Genomic DNA, 17,288 nt, shown 5'->3' on the forward strand with positions numbered 1-17,288 from the left:
AGATTTAATAAGACTGCTTTGTGGTTGTACATTTCAGAGTTCATATAAAAGAGATTTTGACGCTTCTCAGCTGGTCCGTGTCCGAATACTTGAACACAAAAGCCAAGGTTTCCTCAACTGAAGTCGGACAGCACTTCAATTTATTAACTTACTTGTCATGACTTGCCATACATTCAACAGCAACAAAAATCAAGTTTTCAACTAAAACAGAGTTAAAATAGTAAAAATGGAGCTGTTTTTCATAGCGATTTGAAGACTCCACAGTTTGGAGCGCCTACGCACTACTCACAAAGACGTAGGGAGACCGACTTTCAGTTGCAATTTCATTATGAACCCAACGCGCCACATCATTAATTTTACAAGTGAATGTAATTGGACTTTCTTGAAACTTTTGAATGTCCAACCGTTCAGCACTTTGTGCCCAACTTGCTGTTCTCCAACAAATAGCCCAACGTCAAAATTCACAACAGGCGTTGGGCACGCAAACATTTGTAAGGGCGTCCACTTCTATGCCTTTCTGTGACTCTTCCTGTCTTTCTGCGTCAACTGTTGCCCATTTGTTTGGCGTGCTCTTGGTTTTGCATGTCATAATGTGAAGAGCGTTACGAGGAGTACAACTTAGAATTGACGGATCAAAACCCTGTTGTGAATTTTGCCCTTCACTGCTTGTTGAAGACGTTGGGCATAAACAGCTGAAACAAACGGACAAAGAAGTTCACTCTTGCGCATTTTAGGGTCATCCTGAAATTTCACCCCAAAGCCCAACGTCCCTATTTTTTTTTTTTCTTCTTCTTGCAAAAAGTGTAGGGGGCAATCTTCCTCTTATGTTTTAAAATAAAAACAAGCATAATCGATAGCATCTTTTTCTGTCTGTTTTAACATGACTGCTCAAATATACGACAAAACAAATACACACAGAAAAAAACAAGAATTATCACAGGTCTGAAAAGTTCAGTGCTGAAGCAAGTGGAAACACTAAAATTGCTCAGAGAAGAGTTTTGAAGGATAAGGGTATCTATTTTGGACTTTATTATAGGGCTTTGGGAGGAATAAACTGTGGAACCACAGAACTTGAAAAAGAAAAAAAAAAAAAAAAAGGCCTCCCAAACCTCAAGAGGACAAGGCCGTCCCCTCCGCCACATCACGAGGGAAGTCTTCCCCTCCCTCTTGCGCGTGCTTCAGTGGCGCCTGTCTCGGGTGTCGCTGCAGCTACGAGAGCGCCGCCCAACCGGCGGCCGCCCGGGCTGGCGCTCGCCTTCCCGCCTGCGCTCGCCGTCTTTGTTCCGGCCTCGCTCCTTGTCCCGCTCGGCGTCGGCTCCCCTGGCGGAAGCCGTCGCGTCGCTTCGGCCTTCTTTTTCACGGGCCTTCAGCCTCTCCTTCTTCCGCTCCTCACGAACTTTTTCCTGCTCGTCTTGCTGCTCCTTGAGCCGACGCTCTCGCTCCTTTTGCCGTTCGCTGCGCTCCAGCACCCTCTGCGCCGCCTGGTGGTGGGCGGGGGAATTAAACACGCACACAATTGTAATTCTGCATAGATGGCACCAGATGGCAGCAAATCACTTCAAATGCAGAGGATCATAAAGCATCAACATCATACATCTGACATGCAAAGTCATGAACCCGTGCATTCAGCAATTAAATGGATCCCAAAAATACAAACCACCTTCACTTGAGCCTCATCAATAGAATAAGCTTCAATTCTCGCCTGAATACCACACTGGCACAAACTGATGTCAGGATCTTTCCTGCATTCAAAATTGCCCCCAGCCAGAGCGATTGCTATCGCTCAACACGGCTGTGTTGATTGAGCAATTGATGTCCCTTTGCGGGAGCAACGTATTTTAACTGCAGTTGCAGCGTTCACCACTATGGAGGCGCTGCGCTAATCAACAGCAGCGCACCGGAAAGACTTGAAGCACCTACCAAGGAAAAACATCTAATTGTGTTTTTTCATCTGCTACTTGGTGCTATAATTTTCCCTGGCAGATGGTACAAACAAGTAAATACTGCCTGTTTTATTTGCATCCAAGCACGTCTTGTTTTTTGGAGAAAAAAAATTCCTTTGTGCCAGAGTAACTTAGCGGCGAGGTGAGGGTACTTCAATCCGTTTCCAATTAGGAGTGCAACAACGCAAAGCCAACGTGTACGTAGCCCCAACACAGCAGGCGATGGCCGTCCCGTCCTGTCTCCCCCGCGAGACAGCCGTCGACCAACTAGTGCACAGGCTGGACACATTCAACAGACATGAGGTGACGGCCACAAGACAAGGAGAAGTCCATAAAAGATGGGAGGACCTAAAAACGCTCAACTATTCAGGTTACAAAAACTAAAATAATATAGTTTAGACCGTTTTTTTTTTTTTATGTCTGCTTGTGAGAAGTATACTTTCAATTTGAAGTCGGCAATTGTGTTTGTGTATAGTTTGAATAAATGAGTGCTTGAACATGGTAATAGTCATTGCTATTGGAACTCTTAAAGTATGTTTCCTGTAAAAGAAAGCGAGTCCGTTGAATTGACAGAACACGCACGGCACGGCACGGCACACGGTCAGGGTGGTACAAGCTCTGCCTCAATTTGAGCCAGGAAAAACCCTGGATGATCCAGACTAGCACTTTGCGCAAAGGGGTCATTAAACTCAGCTTTTGAAATGGACACAGCCAATCAAAACAACAAATGTATGCAAATGCAGGCAGACTTGACACCAACCTGTTCTTCAGTGAGGGGGAGCCAGTATATACAAGGAGCTGCTTTGGTCTTGAGGAACAAGTCGTCGAGAAGCTTTGCGGGAGGCTCGTCTGCTTTCTCTGAGGGTGGCAAAAAGCACGACAGTTGCATAGGCTTGTGTTAGGGCTGAGCGACAAATCCATTTCATTTATTCGGGTACAGCTACATTTCTTCATAGCGATAATTTATGGCTTTTTTACAGTAAGGTGCGGAACGGCACTGAAAGCATGAATTGATGAAAATGCAGTCATAGGTCAATACGCAATTAAAATAATTCACAGTTAAACATTCACGTGGGATTTTCATCCTCTTGGGGGGGGTCTTACTGGCTGCTTGTCACATGACACATTCTTGGATTGAACACTTTTAGTGTGGCTTTTAAGACCTATCATGGCCCCTGAAGGCAAGCGATAAAACTCCAGAATGTACTTCTGCGCCGTTCCCTCGACACCTGCTGCATTCATTCGGCATTACGGCCATCCAAATGTGTTCACGGCACACCGCACATTAAACTTGATTTTTTTTTTTTGTGCTTGAATGCATTCACGTTTGATAGGGGGATTATTTTAGTGGCACTTATACGTCTTTGCTGACGTGCACTACTTCCACTAACAAAAATGGCTGCGAAGAGGGAGGACATAATTGACCAAAACATTGTCAACGGACAACGAGTGGAATCGTTTTCACATTGGTTTGCGTAAGACAAGCAAGGACACCAAGTGATTTATTGACAGGTTGGAAACTTTTGACCCGAGGAATGTGCTTCCCAGCCGCAAATATTTTGCAGAGGTCGCCTTGCCTCACCCGAGCAGCTCCGCATGAGAAAAGAGCGTGAGAGAGCTGGCGGGCCATCCGTGGAGTTTGGCGGCCCGTTTTGCTATTACATGTTGACCATTATCAACGTTCATTTATCAAGGACTGTGTTTATTTACATGTTTTGACTGAAGAGATTTACGTCCCCAAGAGGAAGTGCTTATTTTGGCATTATCTGTGAGAAAAATGATTTCTGTGGAAGTTGGTGCAAGATAAAGTTGGGGGAAATAAAAACTTCTCTGGTATCAAAAGAAATAAAAAAACAAAACAAAAAAAACTAGTTTCCTAACCCACCCTTCTTGTCAGCCTTCCTCTCCTTGCTCTTTGGCCTTTCCCGCCGCCGCCGCTCTCGCTCTCGCTCCCGGTCCCGGGACCTGGAGCGCCGCTCCACCTTGTCGGTCCCCGGCTTGGCGAACTCGCGGATCTTGTCGCGGTCCCACTCGCGCTCCCCGCGGGCTCGCTCGCGGCGCTCCATCTGCCGCTGCCGCTCAGCCCACAGGTCGCGCACGCCCGGCGCGCCGCGCTCCTGTTCCCGCTCCCTGTCCCGCTCGGGCATGAGCGGGGGCAGCCGGCTGGGCGGCGGGGCCGGCGGCAGGGGGACTTGCGGCTCTGCACGCTTGGGCTTCAACAGACCTTTCTGAAAGTCAAGCTGGGTGTGGGGAATAGAAACAAAAATGTGGCTTGTCAACCCAAATTTGAGCACTTTGCAGATGAAACTAGTGTTAGTGTACCCATATACAGTAAGTATTCCCACCTACGGACCTCTATCAAAAGTAAATTCCTTCACCCGGAAAAAAAACGTATGCATGAAATTTTCTTCCTCTACATTACATTAACGATCGATTCCTTTCAACGAAACTTCCGGTATCCAGAACCCGGAACCTATAGCGAAGCCCGCAGTAGCGCAAACTCAAGCAGTTGCCGCTCGATATTCCGGAAAAACACAAACTTAATCCAGGCGGATTTAGCCATTTTAGGGGGCAGCCATTTTTCACTTCTGTCGACTGAAAATGACATCACAATTACTCGCGGCTCAAAATGGCCGCCCCCTGAGATGGCTAAAAAAACAGCTGCATTTTGCTGCTTAACTCATATTCCACAAACCCGATATTAATCAGAATGTTGTGTTTCAACTAGTGGGCCTGCATCCTTAGTTAAACAGATCATTCAATTTTACGCCTGAAATGAAATTATTAAAACATATAAGATCATCGGAATGTGGTTCACTTTGAAGTGTTTTCTGAAAAAAAACTTGTTGACCGCTGCTCTCGGTGGTCTCTAACAGATTGCGCTGACTGACTGTGGCACCGTGCTACATCCTACAGGACAGTCTTGGTACTGCGACAGAGTACTGTATATGTGTGGAAATTGGTACGTGTGACCATTACCTCATCCTGTTCACAGAAGTCCACACTGAGCACTTTGGGATTGCTCTGAGGCCATTTGACTCCATGAAGACTTTCTCTGGTAGCCGCCGCCTCCTCTGTTGTCGCGTACTGGGAAGGGCGGGGAGAGGAGAAGAGCGTTAGCCCACAGACAACCGTCGCAACTGAGTGCAATCGTCGGCGGCTGACCGTGACGTAGCAGTGTGACTTGATCTTGTCAATCCAGAAGCCCTCTTCCACCATTCTGCCCGTCTGCTTCAGGAGCTCTTTGAGCTGGCCCAAAGTGAACGGTCGCACCTTTGAATGTACAAATGTGGTTGTGGCACAGGAAAACTTTCAATTCATAATTTATCATCAAAATGAAGAAGAGAAAAAAAAAAGACAATCAAGACTCGAAATATCTTTTTCCTTTGAGGAGCAGTTTTGCAAATCAATGACATCATTTGAGGAGCAGCATTCCAATTTTGAGGAGCATTTTTTTTGCAAATTTATTTCTGACTGGGTTGTATGATCTTTAATAAAGCTAAATAGATACAAAAAAAAGACAAAAAGGTGAGATTTGCTGTGATGTAATTTTGAAAACATTTACTGTGCACCTCAAAAATACAAAAAAAATAAAAAATTGTATTACGAAAAATAAATGACAGTGATATTAGAAATATTCAATATATTGTATTATCATTTTAATCTTCTACGTCACTCCTCCAAAGGTGACGTCACAAAGTAACATAATTCATTTGCGGTCCTGTTTTGCTATGTGCGTAGCATTATTTTGCATAATTTGCTGTGCAGAAACTTGGTAGCTTATCAAAGTCGTATACTTGCTGCTTTACGGAGGTTCCAGGCACACCTCTGTGAAGTGCACGCCATCACCCAAGAACTTGATTGCGGTCTTTCACACTTACATGCAATCTGAATTTATCTTAACAATTAGCACGGCTTCTCCATTTTGTGCTAATTCCTCCTCCTCATCCCTTTGTGAGAACGCTATTTGACAGAAGTGTAGCTTATGCGCCGCCACGGAGGCGATGATTACTGACCGAGGAGCGAGTCCACAACATGTTAAGCCACACCAGTGGCCAGCCGAAGCTCGATGCGAGCTTGCTGGTGCGCCGATCTTGCCTGTCCCGCGCGTGAGTGACGTTGCGGCAATGTTAACGTGCGTGCTTCCAGGAAGCACAGAGAAGCTCCGCCGCTCCGAAAAAAAAAAAAAAAAAAAAAAATCGGTGATTCTCAGTTTTGCTCTTCGCCATGTTTTAATGAGGCACAAAATGAGAATTTCGATTTGCAAAGTGTGACGTGAAACCGCTTATTTTGAGTCTTGACAGCCTATAATTTCTTCTATGAATGATAAAGGCAAATGTGTGAGCACCAAAGTTTGCCCAGCCCTGTTAGTGTGAGCTACTGGGCATGAGCTGCTTCTGTTCCAAACCCACCAGGTTGGTCACGTGGATGATATTTGAAAGTTTGCCGCGGGGCGGTGAGGGCTGCCGCGTGGATCGGATGGGGTCGTCGATTGTGATGGACACGCCGGACCGCTGCTGACTGATGGAGCGACGCACCAAACCGTCGTCGGGGGAAGCTGAGGATGAGAGAAGCGTGAATGGAAAGCTCAGACAATGAAGGAAGAAGCTGGGAGGCTTCACCTTTCTTCAGCTCTCCGTCGAGCTTCTCTGCCGTCTTCTCGGGAGGCGTTTGCTTGGATTGGTCTACAAGGGTCGGTCGCGGGATTTCCCGTTGGGTCGTCTCCGTGTCTTCCTCTTCGTCGCCCCGCCCGTTCTCCTGACCGTCCCCGGGGACCACCTGGCGAGGATGCGCACACGCAAATAGTCACAGGTCGGCGGACAAAAGAGCGACACCCCCGTTGGGACGGCTGCCTGACCTGTGTCACTGTGCGTCGGATCTTGAGACCGTCATCCTCGTCTCCCTGGCCGTTGTCCCTGTTGCCCTCGTCCCCGGACAGCTGCAGCTCCTCCGGGTGCAGGTCTACCACGGCCTCTTGGGCTATTTTGATATCTGGAATTAAAGACTGCAGGACATACAGGGAAAGGATTGGTACATTACGAGAAAACAACATGAGAAGGATGAAAATGACCATGAGCATGAAGAGCGTGCTCTGCCTGCTACACACAACCCGACTTTTTCTTTATTTCCTCCCACCTTAAGTGAGTCAGTAGTGATGCTGATGGACGGCTTCTTGGCAGTGACCGCTGTGCTGGAGCCCCAACGCCTCTTCCTCCCCGCCGCGGCCCCCGTGTCGGCGTCTCCCGCTCCTCTGTCGGCATCGACGGGTGGCATCTTGCTGCCTGAGGGGGGAGACAAAGTCAAATTCCATTAAAAGAAGGGGGCAGAGTGTAGCACCCAGGGGCTCTCTCTCATTTGGGTCCACCTACTTGTCAGGGAGATCTTGCGAGCGGCAAAAGCCTTTGGAGTGGTGCTCTAGAAAGAGGAGGAGAGACAGAAAAAGAACATACAGAAACCCCACAGGGGGCAGGGGGTGAGATGGGAACTCAAAACGGGCAACACGAGTTCAAACAGGAAAATGTGGCAAGGAAGAGTTTTTGGGGGGTTAAAAAAAAAAAGGGTCTGAGGAGAGTCCTGAGACATTCGTGTTCCACCTCTGCTCCAGGACACAAACATCAATCTTTGACATACTACTTCTATGTGTTATGCGTGTGCGTGTGTGAGATTCGGGGTCAAAATGCGACTAACTTAGTTGAGTGTGTTCACATAACATGTTTGCACATCTTTCATTCTTCAATGTAAAAGTTTTAACAGTGTGTAAAGTAATCCAAACATGTTGCATCATTAGAAGGCATTCTTGAAAAAAATCCTGAAGTTTTGCATGTGTTCTTTGAAGCAGAGGCAGAAAACTGAGCCCTGGAGACTGTTTTCTTAAGTCACAAAGGATTTGCACTTAGCAATAGACTGCAGAGTTTTAGCACTACCACTTGAGTCAGACTATCACAAATCAAAACTGCAGTATCAAACAATTGCTGTGAATTATAATGAGGAATGTTAATTCCTCTAGCAATTAGACATTTTAAATGGTGAAAAGTGATTGCCTGGTACCATTTGACACCTGATTCCTTACTGGCTCGACTAGGGCCCAACCGCACGACCCTGTGCACTGTATCTAGGCAACAAGGATCCAATCGGGGAAGGCTGAGGAGTGAGGGGCATGCCTCGATTTGAGTGTGCAGGAAGTGATCACTGAGGTGGACTTTTAGTCTTTGAAGGGGGGGTTGCTGCGTTTGTTCATCAGCGGGAGTTCACAGAGTCACAATTGTGTCCATGGGAGGGGGTCGGGTGGGGTTGGGGGATCGATTCTCTTTAACGTCCTTGATTCCACAGGTAAAGTACAAGTCCATCGTGAGTCTTTGGAAAGTTCTTGTGAGCCTCTCCCAAAAATGATTTTTTTTTTTTTTAAATAAAAGCAATGTGAAGTCTTGAAGTGAAAAAAAAAAAAAAAAAAAAAAAGTATATAGAAATATAAGCCAGAGGGAATTTGTGGCGTTCAGGGTTGTAATCCAGGAAGCAATGCACGTGGGAGACCTCAGACGAGTGGCAAGAAGCGGGCGGAAAGACGTCACGGAGGCACAAACAGAAATATCAGAGCATTCAAGTCCAAAGTGGAACATATTGGCTACACATCCAGCAAGTCCAGCCACAAATGACATTTCCATGGCTTTATGTCCACTGAAAGTTTGTGAAGGGGTCCATGATAAACAGATTCTTTGAAAGCGTGTCTGACGGTGTCGTGACAAGCTTGTTTCCATTGTGAGAGCGGGGGAAATGTCCACATTTGACGTGTGGTGGCAGGTCAGTCCAGTGTCACAAAACAATCGGGCACCTGGCTGTCGGCACACCTTCCCTCTGCTTACAGGCGTAAATCGGCACCACAAAAGTACAGTCCAGTTCAGTTCAGTTCAGTTCAGTGAGCAGCTCAGCTTCCAACTCTCAAGGCAAGGTTACTGTGACAACCGGGGTCTGCCGTTACCATGGCTGCCACTGCTGCTGCTGCTCTGATGCGAGCTCCAGTTCCTGCTGGTGGCTCAGACTTTACTCAGTGCCACAAGGGGTTGCAGACTCTGGGCCTAACTCGGCCAGCAGCGACGCACTCAGGCATATCGGGACAGGAGTTGAAGGAGGAGTGGAGGAGGTGTTGTTGGTGGAGGTGGAGGTGGTGGTGGTGGTGGTGGTAGTAGTAGTAGTACGCAGCTTGTACCATTAGGGGCAATGGAAGAGGCATGGGCACCTTCATAACAAAGCAATCAATGTGGTTTTAAAACAACAATCACACCATGAATATATTTCAGAGAGAAGCGTTCATGAGGGGATACAAAAGGCTAAAGAAGGAGAGAGGAAGAAAAGAGGCAAGAAAGAAGCCACGACGCATCAATACACACCCCACCACTCATTTAACGCTTAAAAGAAAAATCATTTCTTGAGACTAATAACGACACCAAATTGCCTCCTGATATGAATGCTTGAAGTGCAACTAAGCCAATAGTGAAAGCACAATTCGACACAAACGAGCCCTTCAAAGCGGGACATGCAGTTTGCGTGGCGCTATTTGGACGAGCTCAGTGAACAACTACCCGGCATCTGCACTCAGGGGCCGATGAGGTGCGTTATGAGTAATCAGTTGGGTTGAAACGCAATGAATTGCCACAGCAAAAACTAGTCAAGAATTACCCATTTAATACAGTGGTGCCCTGAGGTGAGTTTAAGTTGTTCCACAAAAAAACACTTCCCAAAAACACGTTTTTTTGCTTTAAAAAAAATAGCACTTTACAGAAGTGTACTTCACAATAACAGAACAACAATTGAAAAGAATATAACGAGTTTGTGCACCATGATTCGTTTATTGTACAGCTCCTTCACGAGCACGACTTGGCCATTGGGGGGAAGTGCAATGTACACGTCCATCCATTTTCTCAACGCTTATCCTCACTATGGCCCCTGGTGTGCTGGAGCCTATCCCAGCGGTCTCCAGGGTGTAGGGCCATTCAATCACAGGGCACATAAAGACAAACAACCAGTCTTGCTCACATTCATAGCTGCGGACAATTTTGAGAATCCAATTAACCTACTATCACCTAAACTGCAGTATCGTTTTTTTTTTAACCAAGGATAAAGCGTCATAACATCGCAACATCGATGCTAGTTTAATTAGCCCGTCTGCGGGCTTATACATTGTGTTTTAGTATTCCACTGGCAGACCTATAAGGCAAAGTTTTGTGGTTTTTTTTTTTTAACCTAATATACAATACAAAAAATACAATTACTTGATTTTAGGATTTGTTTGACTTTATCAAACGCAAGTCAAAGGTAAAAAGCATTTCGACGGTTCATACCTGTATATTAAAAAAAAACAATTCTTGTGCCTCGTGAATCAAGGTACCACTCTACTTGGGTTTTTCTCCAGGTTGTGTTTGCTTCTCGTGTCAGCTAGCCATGCTCGTTTGTGAATGAGGATGCAAGGTTTCAGCGGGATACGGACAAATGCTCGGCCCTCTCGGCCAAACTTACCTCCTCCAGGCGACCCTCGCCGTCAACGGGTTCGGCGTCCGGCTGCCGGACCTCACCACTCTCTGAGCGGGGCTCCCCCTCAGACACAGCTGTCTCACTAGTCTCCGACACCTCCCTGCCAGAAGAGAATAAACATGTCATACGGGTCTATAGTGCTCATCTTCCTTAGGGAACATTCATTCATTCTCTATAGTGGTTGCACTCACTGGGGTCAAGTGTTAGCTAAACCATTATTGTAATAATAAGTAATATAAAAATCACGTGGAGCCAATAATTGTAATTGCAATATTATACTGTACTAAGCAACTAGCATCAGCCATTTATGTGTGTGTGTGTGTGTTGGGCTCCATCCACCCTCATCTGCTAATGATGTCCCCTTGACAACAGTGGAACTACATTGCTCCCCAGAGAACAACGAATTGACGGTGATCTTATTTAGTTTAGTCGAATGATTTAAGATAGCAATTAAACAGTGGCCACTAGTTCACGAAACAAAAGACACCGGTCGCCATTCCCACATGCTCCAAATCCATCACCACCACTACCCAGTGTCGCTCTCTGGCTCCCTCCCATTCTTACCCGTTTTTGTTTGCCTCGGATAGCATTCTCGCCGGTCTCGAGGAAGGGACGCCCGGCGATACACAAAAACCCACTGGCGCTAAGCGATCTTCCCGATCTGCAGAGGGTCGTCCAAAAATGTACTCCCGTCGGAGGTGCTTCGATCAGAGCACGGCTAATTACTGCGTCGCGATCAAGGATGCAATGTGGACATGCCAGCCATGTTGGCTAGCGAAAGCGGCGCCAAGGAAAAAAAGAAAAAATACATACACTCAACAGCGATTGTATTCCGATCTCATCCGCAAAATCAAAGTTACATAAACGCCTCTTTGCCTTTGATAGAAACATGCGACAACAATACTAAAATGCCTTGTAATGAACTAAAGGCCGGGTACCGCCGTTAGCTACCATCGGAAATCACACCAAGATGAAACAGGAGGAGGACGAGGACCCATTAGGGAAAAAAAGGCGACAGCCAATCCAGTGGTAGGGCGTCCGAAAACATGCCTGAACGAAACCAGAAGTTATCAAACTCCACGACGTCATGAGTTTGGATTACTTGAGCTTTCGCTTTAAGGCTTTTGTTTCACTAAAGGACCCGCACGTGTGTAATCTCGAGTTAAAAAATAATTACCGTAATCGAATAGTTTTGTACAGGCATACAAAACAACACGCGTCCGTCCATTTTCTATTCTGCTCGCCATTATTAGCTTTGATAGAACTCGTTTGGGTCGTTAGTGAGCTGAAGCCTCTCCCGGCTGACTTTGGGCAAGAGGCTGGGTACACCCTGGACTGGTCGCATTTAAAAAAACAAAACAAAAAAAAAAACTGGAGGAGTAAGCACACAGCTGCAAACTGCACACAGGGAGGCTGAAAAGGAGACTGAGAACCTCCTGAGTGTGACGCAGCATACTAACCAGAGTAACTAACCACATGTACTTCATTTTTCCCCACATAAGAATACATTTACAACAGCAGATTTATTTACAATTCCTGGAAAATACACACTCCACTACAGCAGACTATACTTACCTGAAAAAATTATTAGATTCTTTTGAGGCGCTCAATATGTTCTTATCTATAATAACATTACAGTCAAATAAGGGTTTTCCTGTTAGGAATAAAATTTGCACAGGAAAGCAAGCATGACTGGGTCTTACCGTGCTGTTTGTTTCATGAGTTGACTACCTGGTCATGTTGTTTACATAGTGTGGACCAGGGTTGGCAATAAACGGATGTTCTCAAGCATTTACATGATCAAAAGTGTCAAAAGTCCTACAATACTTGATGCATAGTTAAAGTGTACTTATTTCATTTTTTAATTAATTGATAAAAAAAAAAAGGACTGTTGATTGGTTTACTGTTAATACGGGAATTCAATATACAAATGAACATTAATAATCATCAAAATCAACTTACATATATATTTTAGATATAGATATTTTCATATTATTTTTTAAAAATTAATTAGAAATAAGTCAATTTTTTCTTTTTTTAATTCATCCACAAATGACCCGGCCCAAGTGTCAGTCGACAGCAAACGTTTGTGCTCGAGGGCCGGCAAACATAGCCGCAGATGGCGGCTCTCAATTAGCGGCGTGGGCTAATTCTACTCGAGTGTCGTTGCAAACCTTTTCAGGAGGTGTTCTTTCTCTGTCCCCGTCCCCTGTGTCTCATTATCTGCATCTTGGCCGAGCTCGGCTCTCTGTGAGATGATGGGACACACACACATTCAAATGCAAATAGGCGTGCTTTGGCTTTCAAATACATGACAACAACAACAACAACAACAACAACCACCACAACTACCACCACCTTGAAGTTCCCATAGCATCATTAGTGCTCCATTGCAGTGATAGCCAACCACTATATCGTGATTTAATTGCACTTAATTGGTTGTAAATACTGATTTACTGACTACAAATCATTTTTTTCCTTTGTTCTTCTAGCTATGTCGGTGAAACACACCTCTATTAGCTTGATCACTGACCTTCGGCTGCCTCACATGGCGTGACTGAACCCGGACGGACGATGATGATTTTGACGAGGAGTCGGAGCGTGAGTCCGAATCTGACGTGGAAGCTGAGTCGCGACCCCCGGCCGCGCGCTTATCGGCAGCTGCCTGCTTTTTCTCCACGAGCTCTCCCTCATCTCGCGCTTTCGCATCTTGCTCCTTTCGCTCGCTCGTCTCCTTTCCTTTCTTCTGGCTCCCCTCTGGAGACTCGCTGGTGCCCGCACTGGTCTGCGCCTCCTCCGACTCCATCTTGTGCACCAGCAGAGAGAGCGGGCCCGGTCTGCGCTTCACGGGGGGCTCGGGACTGCTGGAGCGGGATCTGGAGTCGGAGTCTCGCCTCTGCGAGGTGTGAGGCGGGATGCCGTGCGGCGCTCCGGAGCATTCGGCCTCTTTGTCGTCAGCGTCCGGTGGGCTTTGCTTGGGAGTGTCCGGGAGGGGAAAGAGGTCAGGGGGTGGCGAGGGAGGCGGCGTCGGGTGGCGCAGTTGCATCAGATTCTGGTGCGGCTGCGGTGGCGGGATGTGCTGCGGAGGCTGAAGCTTACGTTTGGACCTCACAGAACTGGCGGGCATCTGCGGAGGCTGCGGAGGGGCCCGGTTGCCTTTTCGCGCTCCGCCGGGCCCCGGCCCCCAGTCCTCGTCATCGCCGCTATCGTCATTGTCGTCGTCGTCGTCTTCGTCGCTGTCCTGCTGGACCCGACCGTCTGCTGAGACGCCGGCCGATCGGCTGAGGTGGAGGACCGAGTGAGCCGATCCGATTTCGCAGGGCGCGACGCCCTCTTTCTCTTGGGCTCTGGACAAGGCCGGTGGCAGTCCCTGGTGGTCCGGCTGGCCCAGGACGCGCACTGACAGGGAGGCCACGGCGCGGGGGGGAGAGGGGGCCGGTGGCTCCTTGTGTCCTTGAGGAAAGGTGGCCCTCTGCATCCTCGCTCTGGGCACTTCCGGAGGCTCCTGGTGACCGGTGGCACCGTCTGGCCTATGTGACATCGCCCCTTCAGCCCTCAGAGGACCCGCCCTCTCTGCCAAAGCAGGATTCTGCTGTGTAAAAAAAATTCACACATCAGACTGACTTCACCACTTGTCGAGCGATTCTCAAAAGCATGGTGGAAAAATATTTTGTTCTTATTTGCTTAAGCCATTATTAGCATAACCAAAAAATACAGTTAGAATAAATGAAAAGTATCAACTGATGGAAAGAAAATGAAGGGAGATCAATTTGCAACACATATACACAACGTTGATTTTTGATCAAGTTAAGCCTTAAAAGGTTTGCATTTGCGATGAAGCAAAACATCTGCCATATGAAATGAGCTATGTACGACTGAAAAATCAGCGATCGTGAGATCGCGAAAAGTGAACCGCGATATGGCGTTACATTTTCTAAGTGCAGTTCGGTTGTATTTATCTTTACTAGTTTCATCTGTACTAGTCAACACGTGGGACAATGACCTTGTCAGGGACACAGGACGAGCTGTCATTGTCCGACTGGTCTTCATCCTCTTCTGGCATTGCTGGGCTTTCTGTCAAGTGGAGTGGAGGGGAGGGAAAGAGTTATCTCTCATAGCAGCAGTGGTTTCCACTTTGTGAATGACCATCCACAAACTTGCAAATTTCTATCTGTAGAACCTAACAAATTATTCACCCCCCAAAAAATGCACTTATTTGCGCCATGTATTTTTGCGCAGTTTCTGTCGCGCCTTGAGTCACTTTTACAGGTTCCGATTCAAAATCATGGCACAATGAGTTCATATACTCGATGACTGGGAGCGTTTTTAAGAGCTTGTTATACCGTCGGCCTCCTCGTCGAGCTGGGCTTCTCTCTCCAGTCTATGACGGAGGAGTTCCTGCTGCTTGGCCAGATACTGTTGGATGAAACTATTCTGGCTCATCTCCTCACCGATCTGCAACAAAAATAAAGAATATCTCTGGGGTGTGAAAATCAGACACCAAAGAATGGTCTATAGAATGCTATTAAAAAAGGACAGAGAAAATGAAATGGCCGCTACCTGAGAGTTGGGCTGCAGTCCGCTGTGGGAGGTGGACGACTTTTGCAAGTTCTCCAGCATCAGTGCCTGCATTGAACATCAATCAGATAAACATGGAATTATTTGTTGTTATCAATTGTTTTACTTAAATGGCCTAGAAGAGTTTTAATATTTACTGTAATCATGCTTTTACGACTGTTAGCGTAGGTTAGTAATAAACTACAGCAAAATACGACATATGGGGGGGGCGCTAAGTACTTACTATTTATAATGTGATTGCTTGATATTTAAGTCGTACAAAAACCTTTCATACAAATATTCACTTTAATTATAATTTAGCACAAGTTAGTGACAAACTATGTTTTTTTTATTTGACAGTTTAATATTTATGGCCTGAAAGTGTTTTTCAGACATTTTTTTTACTGTGATTACGATTTTACTACTGCGCTAGCATTGGTTAGAAAAACTGTGGCCCGGCGTAAAAATACGGCACGCTTTAGTTACTGCCGTTCAAACTCTTTTTAAATTTGCTTGTGTTACAATTATGACAGAAGCATTTTCCCTCCAAATATTTGACCAAGCATACGTTAGGTACCCTATAAACTAGTGCGTCGCCATGCGGAACAAGAAGGGGCACTCGGTTGCCGCTTTGCTTACTGTTTTTCATTTGATTGCTACATATTTATGGACTAGAAGTGTTGTTCATACAAATATTTCTGCAATTATGATTTTACAACTGAGTTAGCATAGTTTAGAGGCAAACTATGACCGAGCATAAGAATACATTGTCGTATCATTTTCAATAGTGTATTTCATGTTTATGACCTGGAATTGTTTTTCATACATTTTTTTTTATTGGAATTAGAATCTTACGACTGCGTTACCATAGGTTAGACAAACAGTAAAAGTAAAAAAAACGTCATCATGCGGAAAGCGAAGGCACGCTCACTTAACTGCCGTACTTATTCTTGTCGTTTATTACATTGTATGGCTTCGAAATGTTTTTCAAACCAATATTTACTGTCATTATGACTTCCCCAATGCGTTAGCATAGTTTAGTGACAGCCTACGGCGAAGTAAGAGTTACGTCTACCGTCACGGCGTGGCAAACCGAGGAGCCCCATGTTATGAGCTGTGTACCTAATAAAGTGTCCGGAGTGCACGGTTTGCTGGCGGTAATTCGAGGCCACATGTCAACCGAGCTCCACGGCCTTGATTACGGCCGCTGGCTTTTGTAGCACAAATGACAACAAACGTGACAACGTGGGCCCACACGACACGAGTGGTTATTAATTTCGGGTTTTTTTTTCTTTTTGGACTTCCACGGAAAGCGGCTGTTGCCTCGCTTCCGCCCGGTCAGGCCTCCACTTGACAGGTGCACACTCCAACTGTGCAACACGGTGCCCCACAACTAGTTACCAATTCAGCCGCGAAGCGAGGCTCATTGTTAGCTTAGCCGTCCTGGCGACGTCCACCATTACAGTTGGCCGTTCCAAGTGTTTATGTGTACTATTTGGCACCCGCGCGACTTGCTTGCTTCTTCCCGCTTCCGAGCCGTCACACACCGTTAAGACCCTCCAGCCCCCCCCTTCCCTCCTCCGCCAGCAAACTTGTCCACACTCAACATTAGGCGCCCCCCCCCAAAAAAACAGTCACTAAACTCACCCCCTTCAGTCGCTGGATGAGTTTGTTCTTCGCCCCGCTCTTGGACAGGTTTCTCTGCTCCAGCGCGGCTTTCAAATCCGCGACTCGGAGGGATTGTAAAGGCTGTCCATCAAGCGTAATATCCTCGTCCGCCATCTTGTCCAAAGTACTCCCGACAAGGGTCGTTTCGGCTGGCGCTCGGCGTCATAGTTCGGCACTTTCCGGAAAACCTCGGCGCGGCCCGAGTGACAGTTCAAAGGCGTGCAGTACCCGAAGAGCGTCGTTCCGGATGCCATTCGGCGACATAGTTCGGCAATTTCCGTAGAATCTGGCACGCCCGAGTGCCTACGATGACGACTCAACATACAGACAGCATACTAACTGTACAACCGACGAGAGCTCAGCGTCGTAATTCGGTGCTTTCCGGAAAACTTGGTCATGCTCCATTGACATCTCAAGTACAGTACAATGATACCATAATTTACAAGTTTAATTCCTTACGTGATCAACTGAATTTAATATCAAATAAATTCTACCCATTAAAATTCCAATAATCCATACCAGCACCCCAAAAGTATATATTTTTTTGATTTACTTATGAACATAGCACTGTGTTGTAAAATAATGATAATACAA

At 46.4% G+C, this 17,288-nt stretch overlaps 1 protein-coding gene across 2 annotated transcripts; it reads right to left on the bottom strand.

The window, feature by feature from the left end:
- Window positions 1–118: 118 nt before the first annotated feature.
- Window positions 119–16,844, bottom strand: acin1b (apoptotic chromatin condensation inducer 1b). Of its 2 annotated transcripts, none has more exons than XM_086056881.1 (17): window positions 16,674–16,844; window positions 15,030–15,095; window positions 14,813–14,924; window positions 14,473–14,543; window positions 13,003–14,058; window positions 12,644–12,717; window positions 10,455–10,569; window positions 7,313–7,358; window positions 7,080–7,225; window positions 6,802–6,948; window positions 6,566–6,722; window positions 6,356–6,501; window positions 5,109–5,216; window positions 4,923–5,030; window positions 3,829–4,183; window positions 2,704–2,801; window positions 119–1,481 (listed from the first exon to the last, which is right to left on the bottom strand). In XM_086056881.1, the coding sequence occupies exons 1-17, from the start codon at window positions 16,806–16,808 to the stop codon at window positions 1,179–1,181; spliced, it is 3,243 nt and encodes a 1,080-aa protein (XP_085913007.1). In that variant the 5' UTR covers window positions 16,809–16,844; the 3' UTR covers window positions 119–1,178. The 2 variants fall into 2 exon arrangements, with proteins under 2 accessions (XP_085913007.1, XP_085913000.1); XM_086056874.1 differs by having other exon boundaries at window positions 13,003–14,061.
- Window positions 16,845–17,288: the final 444 nt, after the last annotated feature.

The sequence above is a fragment of the Filicampus tigris genome, chromosome 2 (assembly GCF_054856515.1).
Source record: "Filicampus tigris isolate MCC_2025a chromosome 2, RoL_Ftig_1.0, whole genome shotgun sequence".
Classification (NCBI taxonomy): Eukaryota; Metazoa; Chordata; class Actinopteri; order Syngnathiformes; family Syngnathidae; genus Filicampus; species Filicampus tigris.

Coding starts and splice junctions, on each gene's coding strand:
- acin1b (XM_086056874.1), bottom strand. CDS start 16,808: ATGGCGGACGAGGATATTACGCTTGATGGACAGCCTTTACAATCCCTC. Junction 14,925..15,029: donor GACTGCAGCCCAACTCTCAG/GTAGCGGCCATT, acceptor TTTTTGTTGCAG/ATCGGTGAGGAGATGAGCCA. Junction 10,570..12,643: donor AAAGAACACCTCCTGAAAAG/GTTTGCAACGAC, acceptor CTCTTCTGGCAG/GGAGGTGTCGGAGACTAGTG.